Here is a 23,584-nt window from a genome sequence, read left to right as displayed (position 1 = left end):
GTTGTCTGGCTTCCAGAAAGCACCCGAGGGGCAATCAGAGTGGGATCTCAGAGGGCCCCCAGACCTCAGCTGCCCGCTCACTTGATTCCTGTGATGCGAACACTGCTTGGAAGGGAGAGAAGGAGTCAGATGGATGCTTTGGTGAATCCGGTTTAAAAGAGCCATGGGGGGGGGGGGGGGCAGCTAGTAGTCGCTCAGGGGAGGGAGAGCCAGGCCTGGAGACGGGGTTCCAATCTGGCCTCGGCCCCTTCCTAGCTGTGTGCTCCTGAGTCAGTCACTCAACACCGCCCCCACCCACCATCCGTCCACTTCTTACCCACTCCTGTCTTAGAACGGATACACAATTTCAATTCTAAGATGGCAGCTAAGGGTTTCCAAATTCTTTTAAATTTTTCAATAAAATAAAATAGCCATGAAAGCCTTGCATATGCCCCAAACTGCTCCCCACCCACCGCACTCCCCTTGTATTTGGGCGCCAAGGACCTGGGCTCACATTCTAACTTGGCTTCTTCCTCTCTATGGGACCCTGGGCCAGTCACTCTCAGTCCCCAAGGCCAGTTTGCTCATCCGTCAAATGGAAGTGTTGGGTTAGGTGACTTTTAAGGCCTTTTCCAGCTGGAAGTCCAAAAGGGCAGCAAGGAAGCCCACAGTAATGCCCCTTCGCCTGATCAGAGCTCCTCGGATAGTCTTCTTTCTGCTTCCCTTCCTCCTAATCTCCTCAAAATAAGAGTGATAATAGAAAGAATCTGAGAGTCTGCAAAGTTTTGGAAGGAATGTTCCTTGCTTTGGGTTTTCTTTGCAGTTATTTGTGAAGGACTTCTGCGTGATGAGGTGGGAAGAGGCCTAAACTGGAGCCACAGAAAGGACTTGGGTTTCAAGTCTAGCTTTGTGTGACTCTGAGCAAGTGGGGAGGAGAGGACAGGACAGGAGAGGGGGAAGTGGGAGACAGAAAGAAAAGAAAAGCGAGAGGAGAAAATCAAGAAAAAAGCCATCAAGGGAAAACAGGTTCCAATGCTCTCCAATCTCATTTTTCAGTGCCCCTCTCTAGCATCCTGACTCTCTTCCCTTCCTCCCTCCCTTCCTTCTCTCCCTCCCCCTTCCTTCCTTTTCCTTCCTTCTTTCCTTCCTTCCTCTCTTCCTCTCTTCCTTTCTTCCTTCCTTCTCCCTCCCTCCCTTCCTTTTCTTCCTTCCTTCCTTCCGTCCTTCTTCTCCCTCCCTCCGTCCCTTCTTTTCTCCCTCCCTCCCTTCCTTTTCTTCCTTCCTTCCTTCCTTCCTTCCTTCCTTCCTTCCTTCCTTCCTTCCTTCCTTCCTTCCTTCCTCCCTCTCTCCCTTCCTTCCTTTTCTTTCTTCCTTCTTCCTTCCCTTCCTCTCCACCTTTTTCCCACTATAAACAGTCATTCTCCTCAAGGTTCCCTGCCTTAGGTCTGTTCCCCTTGGGGAATATCTTGTGCCCTGAAAAATATTAATACATTTTCATATGGGGCTTTAAGATTTGCCAAGCCCTCTACATATATTTGTCTCAATTGTTCCTCACAACAACCTCCAAGTCAGGTAGTTGCTATCATTATTCTCTTGTTCTCGTTTTAGAGGAAGAAAGTAATTCAGGCAGGTTCACAAAGCTAGTGAGTGCCTGAGGCAGGATTCTAACCCAAGCCTCCCAGACTCCAGGCACATGTTCCATTATTTCTCCATCCCTCTCCCCCACCAAACCACTGCTGTCCCTCATCCTCTAGCTTCTTCCCAACAATAACACAGACAGCTTCTGCCCATCCTGAGTCTGGTTCCAGCGAGGCCCACTTGACAGCTGGCTTTCAGAAAGGTTGCAAAGTTCTCCCCAATGCCAACGGTTCCGTGCAGCTAGCTACATTTGATTATTTTTCCCTTCTGTGTTAGAGTCAATACTATGTATTGGTTCCAAGGCAGAAGAATAGTAAGAGCTAGGCCATGGGGGTTAAGTGACTTGCCCAGGGTCACACAGCTAGGAAATGTCTGAGGTCAAATTTGAACCCGGGACCTCCCATCTTCTCAATCCACAGAGCTGTCCCCAGCTATCTGCATTTGAACAGGGGCAATGAATGTCTTAACTCCAAAGAACAGTGCTCTAATAATAGTGGAATTCAGCTGAAATTTTAGGAGAAGGATGGAGTGAGGGCCTCCCTAGAGGAGGGATCTTTCACCTATGACTTCTAGGAAAAAGCCCAAGAGGCCCATCATGAACAGTGTATTGTTAATGGGTGTGCATTGTGTCTCCCTGTCCCTGGGAGTGGGAAGGGGTGTCTGAAGCAGTCAGGACAGGCAGCACTGAGCCATTGGAGGGCAGATGGGCTACTCTGGCTGTGAAGTGACATGGTGTGAGAGCAAGAGGGGCAGCAATGATCTAGAGTCCCAGGAAGAAGATGCTCCCTCCCTCTATGACCTTGTGCAGGGGCCTTAGCTCCCCGAGCCTCAGTTTCCTCCCTTGTAAAATGAGAGGTCGGACCAGATGGCCTTGATTTGTCTAGGTTACGTCGGCATGGAATCCATGGCCTTCGGCCCTGAGACATTCCTGCAGATCTCTCCCATTCTTCTCAGGGCCCATCATTCTCCTCCTCTTGTTTCCCACTTCAGAGACAAGCCAGGCCATCTGGCAACAATTCCCTGAGCTCCCCTCCTCAGCATTTCTGTTTAGCTACACCAGCCCTGGAGTCCTTCCTTCATCCCTCAGAGGAAGAGGCATTCTCCCTCTTTGCCAAGGCCAAGCACGCCTTGTGTCCTTGCCACCCATCCCGTACCCACATCCTCCAGGGTTTGAATCTTCTCTCTCCCCCTTCTGCATCTTCTTTTATTTTTTTAACCCTTACCTTCTGTGTATTGGCTCCTTGGTGGAAGAGTGGTAAGGGTGGGCAATGGGGGTTAAGTGACTTGCCCAGGGTCACATAGCTGGGAAGTGTCTGAGGCTGGATTTGAACCTAGGACCTCCTGTCTCTAGGCCTGACTCTCCATCCACTGAGCTACCCAGCTGCCCCTCCCTTCTGCATCTTCAGTCTGTCCCCCTCCACTGGCTCTTCCCCTCCTACCTACAGACATGCTCCAATTTTTAATCTCTTAAGAAAGTCTTCCTTTGCTCTTCACTGTGACTTAGCAGACTTGGAACTTGGAATCAGGAAGATTCAAATCCAAGTTCAAATCCCTGCTCAAACAAGCTACATGACCCTGAGCCATCCATCACGTTGCCTGCCTCAGTTTCCTCATCTGTAAAATAAAGATAAATGTGATGCTTGGCCCATGGTAGGCAATTAAGAAATACTCATTGATTGATCATAGATTTAGAGCTGATGATGAAATTGAGACTTAGAGAAGCAAAAGGACTTATCCAGGGTCATACAGCCAGGAAATACAGGGGCAGAATATGAACCCAGCTCTTCCTGGTTCCAAGTCCAGAGCTAATATCCACTATGCTGCCTCAAGAGCAGGGGTTCTTAACCTGGGGAATGCAAACTGAAAAAAAACTAGATAACTATATTTTGATAAAATTGATTTCCTTTGTACTCATATATTTTATTTCTTTAAAAACATTATTTTGAGAAGGGGCCCACGTAAAGAGGTCCAACTTGAAGAAAAGGCTGAGAACCCTTTCTCCGGAACCACATGTGGCAACCAAAGTAGTGTATTCATTATTCTTCTAGGAGAGGAGAGAGGGGAGAGGACCCTGCTGAATTTCAGATATGAAAAAAAAGAATTTAGTTCAACTCCAGACTCTGATATTCCGAATCTATATTTGATGAAGAGGAAGAGGGACACATGAACTAGAAGACCCCTAAGGACCTTTCCAGCTCTAAAGCTTGTGATTTTCTATTAGTCCTGCCTTTGTACTATGGCTCATAGCCATCCCTGCCTAGTTCTACCTCTTTAACATTTGCCTAAAACCTAACCATCCTTCAAAGTTTAATTCAAGAGCCACTTCTTCCCAGAAGCCCTTCATGATACCTTCAGACTTAACTCTTACTCCCTCCCAAATCATCCAATATTTATTTGTTTTTATTTGTGCAACCTGAGCCCCAAAGCACTTTCATATGGTATTTTCTCCTTCTCCGTAGAGATCAATGCCCTAGAGTCCTGGTGGGAAAAAAGAGATCTGGTCTTTGCAAACTCTTCAGTTTCCTCTGACTTCCAGCTTCAGGAGAGATGTATAATGCCAACCTCTCTTCAGGTCATTGAAAGGAGAGAAAGATTCTGCAAAGAAGCCAAGCCAACATGAGAAGACCTGACTGTCTCAATAATGGCCCTCTCTACAGCTTATTACACTAGAAACTTTGAGGAATTTCCCTTGGGGTGAGACTGGCTCTCTCCCTTCCTCTCCCTCTCGATTCTTCTCCCTCTCCTCTCTCTCCCTCTCCCTCCCTCTCCCTTTCCCTCTCTCCTCTTTCTCTCTCCTCTCTTTTCCTCTCTCTTCTTCTCTCTCCCTCTCCCTTTCCTTCTCTCCTTCCTCTCCTCTCTCTCTCCCCTCTCTTCCCTCTCTTTTCTCTTTTCTCTCCTCTCTCTCTCTCCCCTCTCTTCCCTCTCTTTTCTCTTTTCTCTCCTCTCTCTCCCCTCTCTTCCCTCTCTCTCTCCTTTCTCTTCTCTCTCTTCTTCTCTCTCTCCCTCTCCCTTTCCTTCTCTCCCTCTTGCCCCTCTCTCTCTCCCTCCCTCTCCCTGTCTGTCTGTCTCTCTCTCTCTCAGTGAGTCACTTTGCTCCCAAAGGAACACTCCCTGGATCTGTATTGCCCTTTGCCCAGCACACAGTCCCCTAAGTATACTTTGTGGGACTTCTCTCTTGCTTTTGACTTGGGTTTCTTTGTTCTGTATCTTCCTGTGCAGAGTCAGTCTAGTCTTGGGTTTATATTCAAGCTTGGGATGCTTTTCTCAGGCAGAAACGGTGCCTGGGGTTTAGCTTAAAGCTTAGTGACTTCCTCTACAGTATTTAAAGGAGCAGACAGACATGCTTCTGAGCCAGTAGTAGCTCCTCTCGCTGAGGACAGCAGAGTGGTCTTTGGCGCCAACATTCTCCTTCCCCTCCTGGCAGGACTTAGTTTCTCTTGGAAAAGGAATGGAGGGAGGAGAAGCTAAAGATGTCTCTTCTGGCCTCTCTGAGAGCCACTTACTATAATGCCGTCTATTACACATATGGTAACCCCAGGAGAATAAATGTTCTTAGCTAGATAACTTCCATCGCCCAGTCCCCAGCCTTCCCCGGAGCAAGCACTTCACTCCCTGTTTGGGAATGGAATTGAAGCAGAAATCAGACTCCAAAGGCACCCTGGGGCCACTCTTCCTGCCCTTCCCCCAGTAAGTCAGAAAACGCTGCTGTCATCCAAAAGCCTTTTATTAAGCATCTCCTTTTGTTCAGTGCTGTAGAGAGAGGCCGAGAACCCTGGCCTGGAGCGCTGCTGTCTTGGACTTAAAACACAGCCTCTGGTTCAGACACAGGGACGCCCGGTGGGGCACAGAGTTGTGGTCAGCTTGGGAAAAAAATGGAGCAAGCCTCCAGAAAAGAATGGGCCAAGGATCACACCTGTTTGACAAGGCCCCGGGGAACCCCGTCCAGTCAAGACCAAGGGGATTCCGAGGGACGAAGACAGGGTGAGAGCCTCCGTGCCTCCCTTTGGGTCTCCATGCCATTTGTCATTTTCCTTCTCCCAAACTTTCCCTCTTCTTCTTCTCAGGAAGTCAAATCAAGGAGCACTTCTTAAGCTCCTGGGTGCCCAGTACTGAGCTCCACAAGTCTCTGCTCAAGCACACCGACCGGTACAAGCTTTGGCCAAGTGGTCCTGAGGGAGTGGCCAAGTGGGCCAGGGGAGCCAACTAGACTCTAGCTGAGAAAAGGATATCAGATCCCCAGGAAGATGGAAGGAGGGGATATGGGAAGGTGGAAGGAGGGAGCAGAAGAAGCAAAATGGGAAGCAGAAAACAGGAAGAGGAAGATAGAGAAAGGAGGAAAGAGGAAGAAGAGGAAAGATGGATGGTTCAAGTCTTTGTATTTGCATTTTTGTCTTTCTTTGTATCTCCATCACTCAGAACAGTTCCTGGCACATAGTGGGTGCTTAATAAATGCTCCTTGACTTGATTTGACAATTTATATCCCCAAACTTAGCACAGTGCCTCGTACATCCACAGTTGGTGTCGTTCAGTCATTTTTCAGTTGGGCCCAACTCTTCATGACTCCATTGAGGGTTTTCTTGGCAAAGACACTGGAGTCGTTTTCCATGTCCTTCTGCAGCCCATTTTACAGATGATGAAACAGAGGCAAACAGGGTGAAATCACTTGCCTAGGGTCACACAACCAGCAAGTGTCTGCAGCTGGATTTGAACCCCTGAAGATGAGTCTTCCAGCCTGTAGGCCCACCACTCTGTGCCCTATGGTGCCATCTAGTAGCCCACATTCACCGTAGGCACTTAATAAATGCCTGCTGGTCAAAAGATTGAGCATTTGCCGAGGAATTTTGTCCAAGTGTGGACTGAACTGGATAGCCCCTGAGGTCCCTTCCACCCCTGATATCCTGTAGCTCTGAGAAGGCAAGAAAAGGGCTGGGAGGGAAGAAAAGGGATGGTTTGAGAGGGGAGGAGAGAAAGCAGGGATCCCATCCAGCTCAACCCACAGGAAAGAAGGAATCGATGACAAGGGAGGAAAAGCTTGTGAAAGGAGGTGAGGCTAGAGAGAAACCCTGGTAAGGAGGCTGGAGAAGGGAGCTCTCTCGCATTGGGTTGGGGCTCCAGGGTCACTGCTAAGATCCTGCGGTTGGAAAAGCAGGAAAAAGGCAAAGATTGGGAGGGAAGAGAGGAAGGCCCGGGAGCCAGAAGAGACGAAGCAGGAAGCATCCTGGCAGGTCCCACTTACAGGAGCCCCAGAACATCATGGCAGACAGACACACACAGGAGCATCTCCACACGCACACACACACACCCCTAGATGAGCCACATTGGCCATTTAAACTCCATTTTCTTCTAAAAATCCAATTGAGCCAGAGGGCTAGCTAGTGCTTGAGATGTCTGGAGCTCCGACAAAGCCCTGCAGTGCTTGGGAGCCCTGAGGATGGCCCACCTTCCCACCACGTCCTCTGTCTGGTCATCAAGATCCCTTGGAGAGCTGGGGCTGGCCTTTGGCATCGAAGGGGCTGGATGGTCGTGAAGGGAGCCTCAGGCCCCCGGGAGGCGGCCCCTCACCCCCTGGGGGCACCTCCAGAGGCAGGGGGCCAGCTGTTAGCTGAAGGGCTTCACCAGCTTCATGGCAGCGTAGTTCTGGAAAGGGAGAGAGAGAAGGACAGGGAGAGAGGCTCAGGGTCAGCCGGAACCTGCTCACCTTCGGGAGAATCGCTGCCCCCCCCCCCCGCAGGACTCGGTGTCCCCAAATGGCAGGGGGAGGGCTGGACTAGATGCCGCTGAGCTGGGATCCTGAAGCAGGCTGGGGGGTGGGGGGGATGCTGAGTCCTAGCAAAGGGGAAGTCAAGTCTGAACTGGTCTTCGGGGATTGTTCCCTGAGCAGAGACAGGGCAGTGACCCGTCCAGCTCCCTCCTCCGCAGAGAGAGTCTTAATTTTGGAAGGCGCATCTCTCCCTCCCTCACAGGGTCATGGAATTAGAGCCGGGAGGAACCTCCATGGCCCCCAAGTCCAAGCCCTTCATTTTATTTATTTATTTAAAGCCTTACCTCCTATCTTAGAATCGTACTAAGTATTGGCTTTGAGACAGAAGAGCAATAAGAGTTAGGCAATGGGAGTTAAGTGACTTGCCTAAGGTCACACAGCAAGGGAGTATCTGAGGTGACATTCAAACCCAGGACCTCCCACTTCTGGGTCTGGCTCTCTATCCAAACTGCCCCATAGCCCCTCCATTTTATAGAGGAAAAAATGGGCCCAGGCTGGCCCAAGTCATACAGCTATATGAAGCAGGATTCGAACTCAGCAGCTCCTTCCACACCTAACAATCCTAACTATATCCTATATCACAAGAATTGTACCCCTTACTTACAAACTTGTCACTCCTCATCACCAATGTCGTCCTCCCACCCCAGAATTCCCTCAAAGAGGAACAATCCTAAATACACGGCTCTTCCTTATACCTAATCCTCATCAGTGCCCCTCTTCTGCCTCCTCATCAGTTAATCCATGGGTCTATTTCCAAAATAGGGTCAAAAGTCTCTTCCTCCTCCAGGACGTCTTCCTTGATTGTTCCTGCAATGCTTGGGGCTTATAGCTTACACCTCAATCTCTATTTGGGGTATATATTTCTTAGATTTGTTTTTAACATGTTTCCAGTCTCCTTTATTAGGCTAATGACAGAGACTGTGTCTCCCCCTCACAGCAAGGGTTTCCTAGGGGCAGGGGCCCCCTCTTTCCTCCCATACCATGGGTCCCCCATATCAGGGACACCCAGTCCACCCCCCACAGGAGACAATCAGGACCGAAGAACCTCGAGAGCTCAGCCATCCCTGCGCCCTGCCCCGGGAGCTGGGAGGGAACACGCCAGCCATCCCATTCCATCCCTGGAAACCCAGTGTGGGCTCAGCTTCAAAGGCTGGGGAAGGGGGGGATGAGGCCGCGGGGAGAGAAGGGAGGGCGGAGGGCTTCCTGGCCAGGAGCCTCACTGTCCTGGGGCCAGCCCTGGAGAAGCCAATCAAACATGGTAATGCCCTTGATTAGCCCATGTTCCAAGGTCCTGCCTGCCAGCCTGGCCACGGTCTCCGCTCCACGCCGGCTGCCCCTGTCCCACCCCCCCTCTGCTCTCCCCCCAGCCCAGCACTCCACTCGGGGCCTCTAATTGGGACAGGATGTTCTCTGAGCCCGTCCCAGGGAAAGCCAGCTCTGGAATCAAACCCGTCCTCCAGTCCCTTGGCCAAGCTTCCCACCCCCCTGCCACGGTCCCTCCCCACGGCCGGTGGGGGTAAGCTGGGGGGTGCAAATGAGGAGTGGAATCCAGACTGCCTGGAGCTGTCAATTTTCCCCAGCTCTGTTCCCTTCAGAGTGAGGTTTCCCAACTGGGTCAGGGCCCAGGCTAGCTGGAGCCAGGCGGAGAAGAGGCCATAGGGGAGCCGGGTAAAATCCGCTGAACCTGAGCCTTGGGTTCTAGTCCTGGCTTTGCCGTCTACCTGCCGCTGCTGCCTGGCTGCTCCTGACCCAGACCCTTCCCCTCTGGGGGTCTCAGCGGCTGTACCCGTAAAACGAGGACTTTGGTCCGTTTTCCAAAGCCAATTCTAGCTCTCAGATGTCCCCGTCCCTACACGCTAAGGGTGCCGCCCCTACCTTTCCAAAGCCTTCCCAGACCATGTGGAAGTCCCTGGTGTCTGACCTCCCACAAGACTGCAGAGCGCCCCAAGGGGTGCGGCCTCCCAGCCCTGGTCATCCTGCCCTGACCGACCACACCTGGCTGCCCTCCTGACTCAGGGAGTTTGCCGAAGCCTCTTTCCTTGCCTTGGTGTGAAGTGTTCTTGCCATCCCTCCCCGTGGCTCCCTGGTCAGACCAGGGGCTCCCTGAGGGCTGGGGCGAGGTCTTCCCCATCAGCCCAGGGGCTCCCCGGCAGCAGGGACTGTCTTCTTCCCTACACACAGGAGGCTCCCTAAGGACTGGGGGTCCCAGTCCAAGCAGGGGCTCCCTGACAGCAGGGACTCTTCTTCATTACACACAGGAGGCTCCCTAAAGGCTGGGCGTCCCCAGACCAAGCAGGAGCTCCCTGGGGAAAGGGATTGTGTCTCTACTATCAGCCCAGGGGCTCCCTGGCAGCAGGGACTCTTCTTCATTACACACAGGAGGCTCCCAAGAGCTGGGGGGTCCCAGGCCAAGCAGAGGCTCCCTAAGGACTGGGATTATGTCTCTACTATCAGCCCAGGGGCTCCCTGACAGCAGGGACTCTTCTTCCTTGCACACAGGAGGCTCCCAAGAGCTGGAGGGTCCCAGGCCAAGCAGGGGCTCCCTAAGGACCGGGATTATGTCTCTACTATCAGCCCAGGGGCTCCCTGACAGCAGGGACTCTTCTTCATTACACACAGGAGGATCCCAAGAGCTGGGGGGTCCCAGGCCAAGCAGGGGCTCCCTGGGGAAGGGGATTGTGTCTCTACCATGAGCCAAAGTCTCCTCGATCAGACACCAGGTTCTCAAGAAGCAGTGGCTGTCTTCTCCAGCCAATCTCTCTCCCTCAGACCAGCTCAGGCCTCCTTCCTTCCCCGCCACTCCTCCCCAGCCTGGCTCAGGATGCAGGAGGCCCTTCCCTGGACTTCCCTGGACTTCCCTGGCCCTCCATCCCTGCCCTGCCCCCTTCCCACCCCCCACCCCCAGCTCCTTACCGGAAAAGCATAGATGAAGATTCCGAGGAAGAGAAGCAAAATGAAGAGGATGACAAAGAGGACGATGAGGCACCTGAACCTTCGCCAGATAATGTATCTCATTGTCTTATATGGGGATGTGAACCAGAGGAAGGATGTGTCTGGCCGCCTGGAACACAAGGGGAAGGCCAGGGTCAGAGAGGTGAGTCAAACTGCCTGGCCCTAAGGGAGCTGTCCAACAGTGCATTGGACCCAGGCCAGAAGCTGGGAGGCCTGATGGGAGAGACAGCAGGAGGCTGAGCTGGATCCCAGAAACAAAAAAGCCTTGAGAGCTCCATTTTGCAGATGAGGAAACTGAGGCACTTCATAAAGACTTCAGATGAAAGAAAATGCAGCACGCAAACACCTCCTTCCTTTGTCATCCTGCAGCTCCCTGAGGGCAGGGGCTGTTTTTACTTACTCCCCACCACTTAGCACAGGGTCTGGCCCACAGTAAGGGGTGAATAAATGCTTGTTGACTGGCTATGAGAAGGGATGGGAGCTACAGTGGAGAGTGATGGCTTTGGGATCAAAGGACCACAGTTCAAATCCTGCCTCTCCTCTTTACCAATCCTGACCTGGGGCAAGTTTCTTCCCTCCTCTGGGGCTTGGTTTCCTTTTCTGTAAAAAGAGACTCAGAGTGGACTAGATGGCTTCAGAGGGTCTTTTTTTGCTTGGAATCTGATTATCTAACATGTCCCCACCTGCCATCCTAAGCAAGTCTCCCCAGAGCCCTCCAGGGTGAGCTGCTCAGAGACCATTAAGGTTAGCAAACAGGGGAGGTTTTGCCCAGGGTCACAGGATGGATCGTGTGGTCCAATGAGCAGGTCAGCTATGCCAAGGTCTAGAGAGAGGCTATCAGTCCCAGCCAGAGGAATGAGAGGCACTCGGTGCTCCCAGCTTCATCTCTCATCAGATGCCCATGAATCAAAGGACAAAAGGCAGGTTCTAGTCCCACTTCTACCCCTGACTACTCAACTGTGACCCTCTCTGGGACTTAATCCTCTGTAAAATGGGTTTTTATATCTAGTCTGTGTCCATTGCCCAGTTTCCTTTGGGCCTAGCCCCTGGCCCTGTGCTAATTCTGTCCCTGCACCCGATCATCCCCAAACTGCACATGGAGGAGCTGGGGTCTAAATGCAGATCAAGCTCTTACTTTGGTTCCTCGAGTTTGGGGTTCATGTTGGGTTCATCACGGCCAAACCCAGCAGGCTGTTCTTCATGTTCTGATTCAGGAACAATTTCCAAAGTCATTTCCACCTTGCCCTGTGGAGACAGAGAGAGCCTGGTTAGGGCTGAGGAGGTGCCCGTTGTACTGAACAAGGAGCTCACGCCCTGCTGAGCTGACCATAGGGAAAACGATGAGGGACGAGTTAGGAAGCAGAATAGTCTTGTGAAAAGAGCCCTTGGTTTGACAATCCGAAAGACCTGATTTGGAGGCCCATTTCTGCCATTCACCAGATGTGAGACTTTAGCAAGTTACCTGACTTCTGGAAAATGAGGAGACTGAAACTTCTAATCCTAATAGTCTATGAATCTTTATGGCCTTTCCAAGAGGGCTAAATTGCCTGATAGAACAAAGAAAATCAGCTGAAGAGTCCTTTTAAACATCAAATTGGAGTCCGAGAAGACCTTAGAGCACAAAACATCCAAACAAGGAGAGACCTAGAACAGAGAACATGGAAGATGGAAGGGACCTCAGAAGAGAAAACATGGAAGGTAGAAAGGACCACAGAACACTGAGCATAGAAGGTAGATGGGACTTGAGAACAGAGAACAAGGAAGGTAGAAAGGACCTAGAAAAGAGAACATGGAAGATAGAAGAGACCTCAGAAAGTAGAACATGGAAGGTAGAAAACACCACAGAACACTGAGCATAGAAGGCAGATGGGACCTCAGAACAGAGAACAAGGAAGGTAGAAAGGACCTTAGTTTAGGACAGAGGATGTCAGAGCGGGGACAGCTGGAAACAAAATGTCGACCTTGGGAGGAGCTCTGGGCCCCATGCTGAACTTCAAAGTCAAAGACAGAAGGGATCTTAGAACACAGAATGTCAGGGAAGTGGAAAAGACATTTAAGAATGTCCTACAGGAAGAAAGAGCAAAAGCTGGAAGAATCACTTCAGGTGACCCAGTCCAACTCCCTAATTTTACACATAAGAGATCCAGTTAACTTAAAGGAGATCACTCAAGGTCAGATTTTCAGCAGCCAAGACTTGAACACAGATCCTCTGACTCCAACTAGAGCAGTTTCCCCAGAATACTACACGTAACTTAAACCCCATAGTTTAACAGCTACTATGTGCTAGGAATTGTGCTACAAAAACAAAAAGTTCAACAGTCCTTGTCCACAAAGAGTTTCCATCAGAGAAAAAGAAAGTCAAGTAAGCCTGGTAAGCTCTCTCAATACTAGGGATTCGTCTTGGCTAAACCCTGAGCCTCCATCAGTCCCTATTGCTTGGCACACAGTAGGTACTTAATGAATGGGGGCCTCCATTTGGATGAGGGGGCCCAGGCTGGATCTACCTTCTCCCTACCCCAATCTCCTTTTCAGCTCCAATTTTTTGTGTTGGGAGAAGAAAATTAGAGTGTAAGTTCCTTGAGGGCAGGGACTATCTTTTCTTTTTGCTTGTATTTGCATCTCCAGCACTTAGCACAGTGCTTGGCACATGGTGCTAAATAAAGGCTTGTTGACAGACTGCCTGACTGATATGGGTGCTGGAGCTCTCCATGCCTGGACAGATGGAGAGATGGTGGATCATAAAGGATGACCATAATGGCAGCATTGTTGGTGCTAATGAGCATTTCCCCCAAAGGCCACCAACATCAACCCCAGGGAAAGGCAAAGAAGACTCACTGCAAGGGTCCTTTTCTCTCCCAGCTCAGCCATGCAGGGCCACCAGCCCTTGACTGACTTCTGCTCAAAAAGCGAGACAAACTGTTCTGGGTGGAAAACATCATCCAGCTGGTCCAGGGAGCACTTCTCAGCTGTCTTGGCTGGCTTGGGCATCCGATTGAGATCCAACTGAAGAGAACCTAGAGGAGATACAGGGTTCATTAGTCCAGGGCTTCCCTAAGGGTATAAACACACACACACACACACACACACACACACACACACACACACACACACACTCACACACACACAGAGCGCAGGACGTGGTTAAGTAAAGGAAGGAAGGAGTTGCTTCTCCACTTGCCATCTTCTGATCTAGTTATCCATCCACCTACATCCCCTACCATCTATTCCATAATTCTATTTCTCTCAGTGCCTTTCTATCCATTCACTTATCCATAATGGGATCACAGACTAGGAGCTAAAAGGATGCTCAGAGGCCATCCAGCACAACCCTTTCATTTTACAGATAAGGAATCTGAGTTCCCCAAAGATTAAGTAATTTGTCTAAAACATATGATCAGTAAATAACTAGAGGCAGGATTTGAACCCATCAGAGCCAGTGCTCTTTCCATTGAACCATATTGCCTCGTCTTCCTGTTTACTTATCACCCATCCATCCATCGATTCATCCTTCCATCTACCCAGGATTCTACCCATTACTCAGAACATTCTTATCTATACACCTGTTGGTCCAGTCAATAGTCAGTCAATAAATATTTAAGCATCAACTACATAACAGTAGAGCTAAGTGGTAGGGATATAAAAAGAGACAAAATATAGTCCCTGTCTTCAAGAAGCTTTCAATCTAGTGGGGGGAGACAATAAGCAAATATGTACAATCAAGCTATATATAGGATAAATAGGAAAAATGGGAAGGAAGGCACTAGAATTAAGGAGACTGGGAAAGACCCATCCATGTCTTCATTTACCTACCTAATTAGGAGGAGTGATGGGAACTGTGGAGGGAAGTAACTATTCCCTGCTAGAATTTATGATAGAGAAGGAGAGGAAATCTGGCCATACACACTAGATTTGGAGAAATCAGATTTCAAAGAGTTCAGAGGAAAGAGAGGTAGGGTCTCATAGAGGACAGGAGTTCTTATTTTAATGCATGTATGTGTCTTGGACCCCTTTGGCAGACTGGTGAAGCCTATGGACCACTTTTCAAAATAATGTTTTAAGTACATAAAATAAAATATAAAGAATTACAAAATAGATCAATTATTGTACATGAAATAGTCATGTATATATATGTACAATGTATATATATGTACAAGTTAGATTTGATAAATAATAATTGTTATTCAGTCATTTCAGTCATGTTTGACTCTTTATGAACCCATTTGGGGTTTTCTTAGCATAGATGCTAAAGTGGTTTGCCATTTCCTTCTCTAGCTCATTTTGTAGATGATTCGAATTCAGATCTTCACTCCAAGCCCAGAAATCTAGCCATTGCACCTTACTGGCTCTCTCCCTCTGGCTACCTCTTAATCATGGTCCATAGGCAGACACAGGACACCTCATACTCAAGCCCTCCCAACACCAAAGTGCAGACAGGGCCTTTGAGTCATGGCATCTGAATTGAGCTGAGTCAAGTCAAGTCAGTGAACATTTCATGTCCACCATGTTCCAAGCACTGTACTAAGCCTGAAAGGGTGACTTGGATTTTCAGAAGGAAGACAGGGTTGATGGTTTGGGCATAGGGTATCATAATGACCATCATCATTATTGCTATAGCCAGTTTCTTATGAGAGTTGGAATGTTTGCTGCATTAATATTAACTATTCATATTCAGAAATGGCTGGGGAGGGCATTCCAGGCATAGGAAGTGAAAATAATAATAATACTGCAGCCAAGTGGCTATGTGACAGAAGGAATGCCTATCTCATTAATAATAACAAATATGATATAACTAATATGATATAGAATACCATTATAAATTATAAATAAATATTAAAAGGTTACATTATGATAACACAGTAAGTGATATTTTAATAATAAATGACATTCAGGCAACTTTCTTTCTATACATTAAGCTCCTAATGACAAGGTTCTTTTTCTTCTTGCCTCAGTATCCCCAGCACCAAGCACAATACATGTGCAGGTACTATACAAACATCGAACAAGTCCTCATTTATCAACTGATGGATTTATGTAAGATGGACTTATGTAAGATGGACTGGAGATGAGAAGCAAGCAGGAAATCACGATGGGTGCTACCATCAGGTAGCCAATCACAAAGCAGATGTGAAGTGTTTATTAGGTGCTCCATATTAGACACTCATGATGCAGACAAAAGTGAAACAGATCTTGAGCTCCTTTAAGAGCTCACATTCTAATGAGGAACTAACAGGTAAAGAACTGGCTCTCTATAAAGTATAAGAGTGGATGCAAGATTATCTCAGAAGCGAAGGGGTAGAAGATCTCTTGTAGAAGGTAGGAATTGAGCTGAGCATGAAAGGACCCCAAGAGAGGGAAGGTGTGTATTTATGGCCATGAGGGACAGTCATTGTAAAGGTATAGAATCAGGAGATAGAGTTTGTTGGGTTTTTTTTAAAGAAAAAAGAAGGTTTTTGCATAAACAAAACCAATGCTGCCAAAATTACAAGGAAAGAGGGAAACTGGGAAAAATTTTGATAGCAAATCTTTGAGATCAAGGTCTCATTTCTATTTGGGAATTGAGCCAAATTTGTAAAAATAAAAGTAATTCCCCAATTGACAAATGGCCAAAGTTTATGAACAGGCAGCTTTCAGAAGAAGAAATCAAAGTTATCAATAGTCACATGAAAGAATGCTCTAAATCACTACTAAAACAACTCTGAGGTACCACCTCACAGCTATCAGATTGGCTAACGTGACAGAAAAGGAAAATGACAAATTCTGGAAGGGATGCTGGAAAATAGGGACACTAATACACAACTGGTAGAATTGTGAACTGACATGACTATTCCGAAGAACAAGATGGAGCTATGCCCAAAGGACTATAGAAATGTGCAAACACTTTGCTATTACAAGGTCCATATCCCAAAGAGATAAAAGAAAAGGGAAAAGAACCTTATATACACCAATGTATCTATAACAACTTCTTCTGTGGTGGCAAAGAATTGGAAATTCAAGAGATGTCCATCAATTGGGGAATGGCTGAAGAAGATGTGGTATATGGCTGCAATGTGCTCTAAGAAATGATGAGCAGCATGACTAGAGAAACCTGGAAAGACCTACATGAACTGATGAGAAGTAGAATGAGAAGGACCAGGAGAACACTATACACAGTAACAGCAATATGGTATGATGATTGACTGTGAAAGACAATGATCCACACAATGATCCAAGACAATTTCAAAGGACTCGTGATGAAAAATGCTATCTCCCTCCAAAAAGAGAACAGATGGACTGAATATAGGTTGAAGCATATTTTCTTTCACTTGCTTTTTTTCCTGAAACATGGCTAATGTGGAAATTTGTTTTGCATGACTTCATATATATAATAGGTATCATATTTCTTGCCTTCTCAATGGCTGGAGGAAGGGTGGAGGGAGAGAGAAAATTTGGAGCTGAAAAGAAAAAAAAAATTAATAGAAAAGAAAAGAAAAGCCAATTGCTGTTAGAATAGAAGGTCTAGAAGATTTATCAGGTAGGACTCAATTTTAGATCCCATGTCATTAATTTAATGACAGATACATCTTTAGAGGTCATCCATGCAACATCTTCATTTTTACAGATAGTTCAAAGAATAAATGACTTACCCCAAAATTGCTCAGGTGGAAGAGGCTGTTTTCAAACCTGGGTCCTTGGACTCCAGACCCAGAGTTCCTTCCACTGTACCACCTAGTCACCTATGCAGAGCACGAGGTGCCAGTGTGGCAGCCAGGAGGAGACATTTGGGTCTGGAGCACAGGAGAGAGGTCAAGGATAAGGTTACTGCCTCAGTAGTCATTGACATGGAGGTGAGGCTGGTTGAAATCACGAGAGAAGATGGACTTGGCCAGGGAAGGAATGTGAAAAAAAGAGAGTTGAAGACAAAACATCCACCTTAAGAAAAGATTGGACAGTAAAGAAGGAGGGGTAGCCAGTACACGTTCTTAAGAAGTTGGGCTGAGAAAAGGAAAAGGGAAATGGGAAAATAGTGGATCAACTAGGTGGCACAGTGGGCAGAGCACATGACTTGGAGTTTGGAAGATTTGAATTCAAATCTGGCCTCAGACACTTATTAGTTTTATGACCCTGGACAATTCACTCCTTATACTTGATTTCCAGTCCCACCATCATACCAAGATGGCTCTCTCAAAGGTCACCAGTGACTTTCCTATTGCCAAATCTACCCCTCTCAGCCTCAGTTTCCCAAATCTGTAAAATGGGGATAATAATAGCATCCAGGGTATAAAATGAGCTATTAGTAAAATCTTTTACAAACTTTAAAACACTAAGTTAAAACTAGCTATTCTTATTATCATCATCACCAGGCAAGAATGTCAAGAGAAGATGGTTTGATTTGGTTTGGGTTTTGTAGTACTGAAGGACAGGAGGAAGAGGAGAATGGGAAAGGGGGATGTAGAGGGGCCAGAGGAAATGAAAGCTAACTCTCAGGACCACAGTTTGGAGAAAGGAATGGCTGGACAGTATGCAGAAGGGTCACCAGGAAGGTGAAGGGTCTGGAATCCAGGCCACGTGAACATATTAAACCCAGAGAATATAGGCTCAGGGGGAACATGATGCTTGCCTTCAGGTATCTGATGGGCTATCGTGAGAGCGTAAAACCTGCTCTGCTTGGATCCCAAAGCCAAAACCAGAAGCAATTATGGGGAAGGAAGAGAGTTGCAGAGGAAAATTTAGGCTTGATATTGGGGGAGAAATTAGACCTAATTTAAAGTGAAATGGGCCACCTCAAGAGGGTTTTATCCTCATTGGATGGCTTCGAGTCAATGCTAGGTGGCCGCCCATTGGGAGTGATGGATTGAGGATATTTTTTCATGTATGGTTTAGAAGAGACAGCTGAGAAATTCTATCAATGAAATTCTGTGATTCTGTGTATTGTTGGCAGGAGAGAACATGGGGTTCCAACATAGTTTTCCAAACATACTTTCCCTCCTTAGATTGTAAACTCCTTGAGGGCAGGCACTGGCTTTATTTTCTTATTTGTATCTTCAGAGCCTGCACATAGTAGGCTCTTAATAAATGTTTATTGACTTGAATTACTTGATTTGACTGTCACACAGTCCTTAAGAATTTTCTGTGAGTTTCTCTTGCTTCTAGGACATTGCTTGTGAAGAATCACACTTACCCAAATAGTCATCAAAGGAGAATTTGTCATTGTCCCAGATCTGGAATACGACAGTGGCAGGGATCTTGCTTTCCGTCTTGTCCAGACTCCAAAAGCGGTCCTGTAACCCAGGGCAGGGAGGACAGAAAGAGAATCAGACCATGGGATAGGATTTCCCTTGGGAAGGATAGCTACATGGACAGAAGATCTCTCAGCACCATTGGAAAGGAAAGAGGGGAAACTGCATAGAGAAGGAAGAAGATGCCAGCGTAGAGGGAGCTGTTCACACCCAGGCTCTGAGATGGCTGAAGAGCAGGGCACTGGAAAGAGGAACAGAAGCGGCCAAACAACTAGTGAAGGTCAGTCTCCCAACAAAATATAGTATGGCAGCATTAATGCAGGTAATGGAGAAATGGGGGGGGGGGAACCAGGTGAGGCAGGAGATCCAGGAGATTTCACCCTCCTCTTATTCTCTGGAAGGAGACAGATGGAAGCCAAACCCCAAACCACATTCCTTTCTCCATCAGAGAATGCCCATGGTAGAGTCACTATCACTATGGTGGTAAACCAATGGCATGTGTGCCAGAAGAGGTTCTCAGAGTTCTCTCTGTGGGTACACCTGCTGTTGCCCCAGCACAGAGTTTGCCAGAGTTTGTTACTAGAAAGCCAGAGGGATCCGAGGCCAGGCTGCTCCCCTCCCCCTCTCCATGCATGCCTGAGGATATAACCCATCCTTCTAAAAGGTTTGCCATCACTGTACTATCCCAAATGGGGACCAAGACTATGGCTAGAAACAATTTGGAGGAGGAGTTTGGAGAACTCTCCATACTACATAGCTGCCAAATCACTTCTCTGGGTTCATTTCCCCATCTAAAATGGCAAGGAGGAGGGTCCCTTCCAGGTTCAATATTCTATGACTTTTCAAGCTTCCGAATAGCCCAAATTGTCCCTGAAGAGGACTCCCTCACACATGTGGCCATCCGGACTATCCCCGATGGCCTCCCCAAACATCCCACTCCACTTCGGGCCAACCCTCATTGCTAGGAAGCCTTCCTTTACATCATATGAAAACCTTCCACTTCCATCCCCATTCTGCCCTCTGGGGCCAAGTCAAGGAAGCACAGGATGTGGAGTTAGGAGGGCACTCAATGGCCATCTACCGTCGCCTAGATCTCCACAGAAACCCCCGACTTCCTTGAACAGCCCTTCAGCTAAAAGGAGCTCCCATCCATATAGAACATTCAGATGTTCCGTGCTTTTATGTACTTCATCTCCTCGGAGGTCCATAACCACCCTGTGAGATTAGCACTATGGGGATCTGCTGCCAGATTTTAGAGTCAAAGGAAGCAAGATACAGAAAAGGGAAGTGGCCAAGATGGCTCTTAAACCATTGGAGGACTAGCAGGTTTAGCCTGGAGAAGACTCTGGGAGAGCTCGGTGACTGTTCTTTGTGGAAGAGGGACTCCACTTGTTCTCTTTGTTCCCAGAGACGCAAGAACAAAAAGCGACAGCTGAAAAGAAGTCAATGAATTAAGACTGAATGTCAGGAAGAACATTCTAGCAGTGAGAGCCATCCCAGGGTGGTCCAGCAGGCCAGGAGACGTGAGGGAGGGCGTCCCTCCTCAGGGGCCTTCGAGCAGGAGCTGGATGGCCAAATCCTGTCCAGGAGCAACCTTAGTTTGGGGGACTGGACTAGACACTCACTGAGGCCCCTTCTAACTCTCCCATTTCCCAGATTCTCGCTTAGCTGGGTCACAGAGGCTGCCGAGTGTTTAATAGGAGCATGGAGCCTAACTCATATTTACAAAGGGCTTTACATGGTTCATCCCATTCAATCCTGATGACGATCCTGGCCCTTAGGGGCTATTAATCTCCCCATTTTACAGATGAGGAAACTTAAGTGACTTGCCTAATCACCTAATTTAGTTAGTTAGTGCCCACAGGGAATGGAGGGGACAGGGTGGAAGAGAATAAGTACTGATTAAGCCCCTACTATGTGCGGAGCTTTTCTACATACACACTTTGAGTCTTACAGCCCCTCTGGGAGGTCAGTGCTTATAATGCCCATTTTACAGATGAGGAAACCATGTATGTTGTCTCTCCAAATAGAATGTAAAACCTTTGAGGGCAGGGAGCACAGCTTCTAATACAGTCCTTGGCACACAGCAGCATCTAAAGAAATGCTTGTTGATTGACTGCTGTTCTCATTCTTACGTCGCCACCCCTGTACCCCGGTACTTCAAGGCCTTGGGCCCCAGCTCTGCCTGGATCCTCTGCTTATCTTTCTTCTGTGCTCCCCAGCCACAAAGCAGCTCCAAGCTCTGGCCACAAGCTGACACGTTAATGACAACCTACTCACCACCCCATCGGTCAGCATGTATTAAGTGCCTGCTGGATGACAGGCACTATGCTAAGTGATGGAGGTTTGCAAAATACTTTTCTTCCTTGATGGGATTTTATCCTCACCACAGTCTTTGGGGGCTGGTAGCCTTCACCTCAATGAGGGGCTGATCTCATTGGGGGGGGGTGAGTCACTGCAAGGCTGCCGCTCCATCCCTTCCTTCTCATCCTGCTGGACTCCCTCAAACCTTACACAGGAGGACCCAGCGAGCTGAGGTAGGATATTAATCTTATTGTTTCCCCTCCTAAAACCCTCACCTTCCACCTTAGAATCCATGCTGTGTATTGGTTCTAAGACAGAAGAGCAGTAAGGGCTAGGCAATGGAGGTGAAGTGACTTGCCCAGGGTCACACAGCTAGGAAGTGTCTGAAGTCTGATTTGAACCCAAGACCTCCCATCTCTAGGCCCGGCTCTTAATCCAGTCCCTTAGCTGCCCCAATATTGGTATTTTAACCCCATTTTATGGATGTGGAAACTGAGGCTCAGCTACTTGTCCAGGGTCATCTAGCTACCATATGTCGGAGGCAAGATTTGAAGTGAGGATCCCTTTCCCCTGCATCAGGCTATCTTTCACCTCACAGCTCAGAAGGGTGTTTTACTCCCTAAACCCCAGACACTGTCTGATCCTTGACCTTGGCCCCAGCCTGAATCCTGACAATGAACTAATCTCTAACCCCAGCCACAGAGTGAACCGGCACTCTGGCCTCAGACAGCTCCATCCTTGTCTATCCCTCAGCCTCTCCTCTGGCCAGACTCTTCTCTCTCCTCTGCCCCCGGTGCCCAGCCCTCTCCCCTGCCTGGGCCTCAGGCTGGTCGGGGCTCCCTCCCGCAGGTGGTTCCCCTCTCTGGCGTGGGTTTTATGGCCAGCTCAGGCCAGTCTGCGCTCTAGCCCCCAGGGCTAGTTTTATGGGGCCAGTAATGAACCAGGAGCTCAAACGGTTCCTGATGGGAGCAGCTGGGATGGGGGGACCCCGCCGAGGGGAATGTGCCCCCGCTTGCCCCAAGCCTGGCGCTTCGCTCATTACCTCTCCCATCCAGAGGCCTTTTACTAGCTGTTTATTGGCTGTGTGGTGCTGGCAGACATGCGGCCTGGGCTGAGGCAGAGTCTGGACCCAGTGGGTGTGCTGGGCCCCAGGCTGGAGGAGGGGGGGTGCTGCTGGCCAAGGGGGAGGGGCTGAATTTTCAAAGCAAGATCCTAATGTGCTGCCACCACTTCCAAGCTTTTCTAACTGGCCTCCATGGGGCTTGAGCTCATCAGGTGCCTTGTTCTGCCCTCATCGGGCCACATCTGGAGAATGGTGTTCAGGTCTGGGCATCTCATTTTAGGAGGGGCATGGATAAACTGGAAACTCTCCAGAGAAGGGCAGCCAGGCTGAGGAGAAGCCTCAGATCTATGCCAAGTAAGAGAAAAGAAGAGAAAACCCAGGGTTCAAACAGGTACTGGTATCCCTCAAAACTGTCTTGGGCACCTTTTCTCTATTATTTCACTTGGCGATTTCATCAGTTTCCATGGATTCAATTATCAACTCTATGCTAATGATTCTCCAATCTATTTGTCCAGCTCTGGTCTCTCTCCTAACCTCTAATCTCACACTTTCAACTTTATTATTGAATATCTCAAACTGGGTGTCCAATAAGAATCTTAAACTCAGAGGCACTTAGGTGACTCACTGGATTGAGAACCAAGAGATGGGAGTCTTGGGTTCAAATATAGCCTCAGAAACTTCCCAGCTGTGTGACTCTAGGCAAGTCACTCGATCCCCATTGCCAGCCCTTACTGCTCTTCTGCCTTGGAACCAACACACAGTATTGACTCTAAGGCAGAACGTAAGGGCTTAAAAAAAAAAAAGAATCTTTAACTCAACCCAAATACAACAGAACTCACCATCTTTCTCCCTGTGCCCTGCCTCCCTCCTACCTTCTCTGTTCCTCTAGAGGGCAACATCCTCCTACTAGACCCCTTGGCCCCCCAGTCCAAGAGACATTCTGGACTCTTCCCTAAATCTCTTACCCCCATATCCAAGATGGTGCCAAGGCCTTTCAATTTCACCTCTACAGCAGGTCTTCCTTATTTCACTTCTACTACATCTCTTGTAGATTTCACCTCTATACCATCTCTTGTTGATTTCACTTCTATTGGAACTCTTGTTGATTTCACCTCTCCTCCATCTCTTACAGATTTCACTCCTACATCTATTGTAGATTTCACTCCTGTAATGCCTTTTGTAGATTTCACTTCTACTGGACTGCCCATCTTTCATAGATTTCATCTAGCATCTTTCCAATGTTCTCTTTTTCTCCTCTGACACTGCCCTCACCCTGGTCCATGTCTTTATCACCTCATGTCTGCATTACCAAAGGTTGCTAGTAGGTCTGTCTGCTTCAAGTCTCTCCCCACACTCCATTACACTATGAAGTCGATTTTCCTGAAGAGTAGGTCTGATTAGGCTTCTCTCTCTCTCTCTCTCTCTCTCTCTCTCTCTCTCTCTCTCTCTCTCTCTCTCTCACACACACACACACACACACACACACACACACACACACTATTCAATCCCTTTCCAGTGACTCTTACTACCTCCAGGATCAAATATAAAATTCTCTGTCTAGATTTTAAAGTTCTTTATAATTTGGTCCCCTGCTCCTACCTTTCAAGTCTTCTTACATATACTCCTCCTTTCAATGTATACTCTATGAACCAATGACACTGGCCTTTCTGG

General features: G+C 48.2%; 1 protein-coding gene across 1 annotated transcript in view; it reads right to left on the bottom strand.

The window, feature by feature from the left end:
• Nucleotides 1-6,000: 6,000 nt before the first annotated feature.
• DYSF (dysferlin) overlaps nt 6,001-23,584 on the bottom strand; it is a 194,055-nt gene continuing 176,471 nt past the window's right edge. Inside the window, exons 40-44 of the mRNA XM_044659284.1 lie at nt 18,489-18,588; nt 13,166-13,344; nt 11,466-11,575; nt 10,292-10,439; nt 6,001-7,254 (exon numbers count right to left, since the gene is read on the bottom strand). Of these exons, the coding sequence (XP_044515219.1) occupies nt 7,216-7,254; nt 10,292-10,439; nt 11,466-11,575; nt 13,166-13,344; nt 18,489-18,588 (576 nt within the window). The 3' untranslated portion in view covers nt 6,001-7,215. The remainder of the gene's footprint in view (nt 7,255-10,291; nt 10,440-11,465; nt 11,576-13,165; nt 13,345-18,488; nt 18,589-23,584) is intronic.

Source organism: Gracilinanus agilis, chromosome 2 (genome assembly GCF_016433145.1).
Source record: "Gracilinanus agilis isolate LMUSP501 chromosome 2, AgileGrace, whole genome shotgun sequence".
Taxonomy (NCBI): Eukaryota; Metazoa; Chordata; class Mammalia; order Didelphimorphia; family Didelphidae; genus Gracilinanus; species Gracilinanus agilis.
The sequence above is the reverse complement of the archived record's forward strand: the minus strand, read 5'-3'. Positions and strand labels throughout refer to the sequence as shown.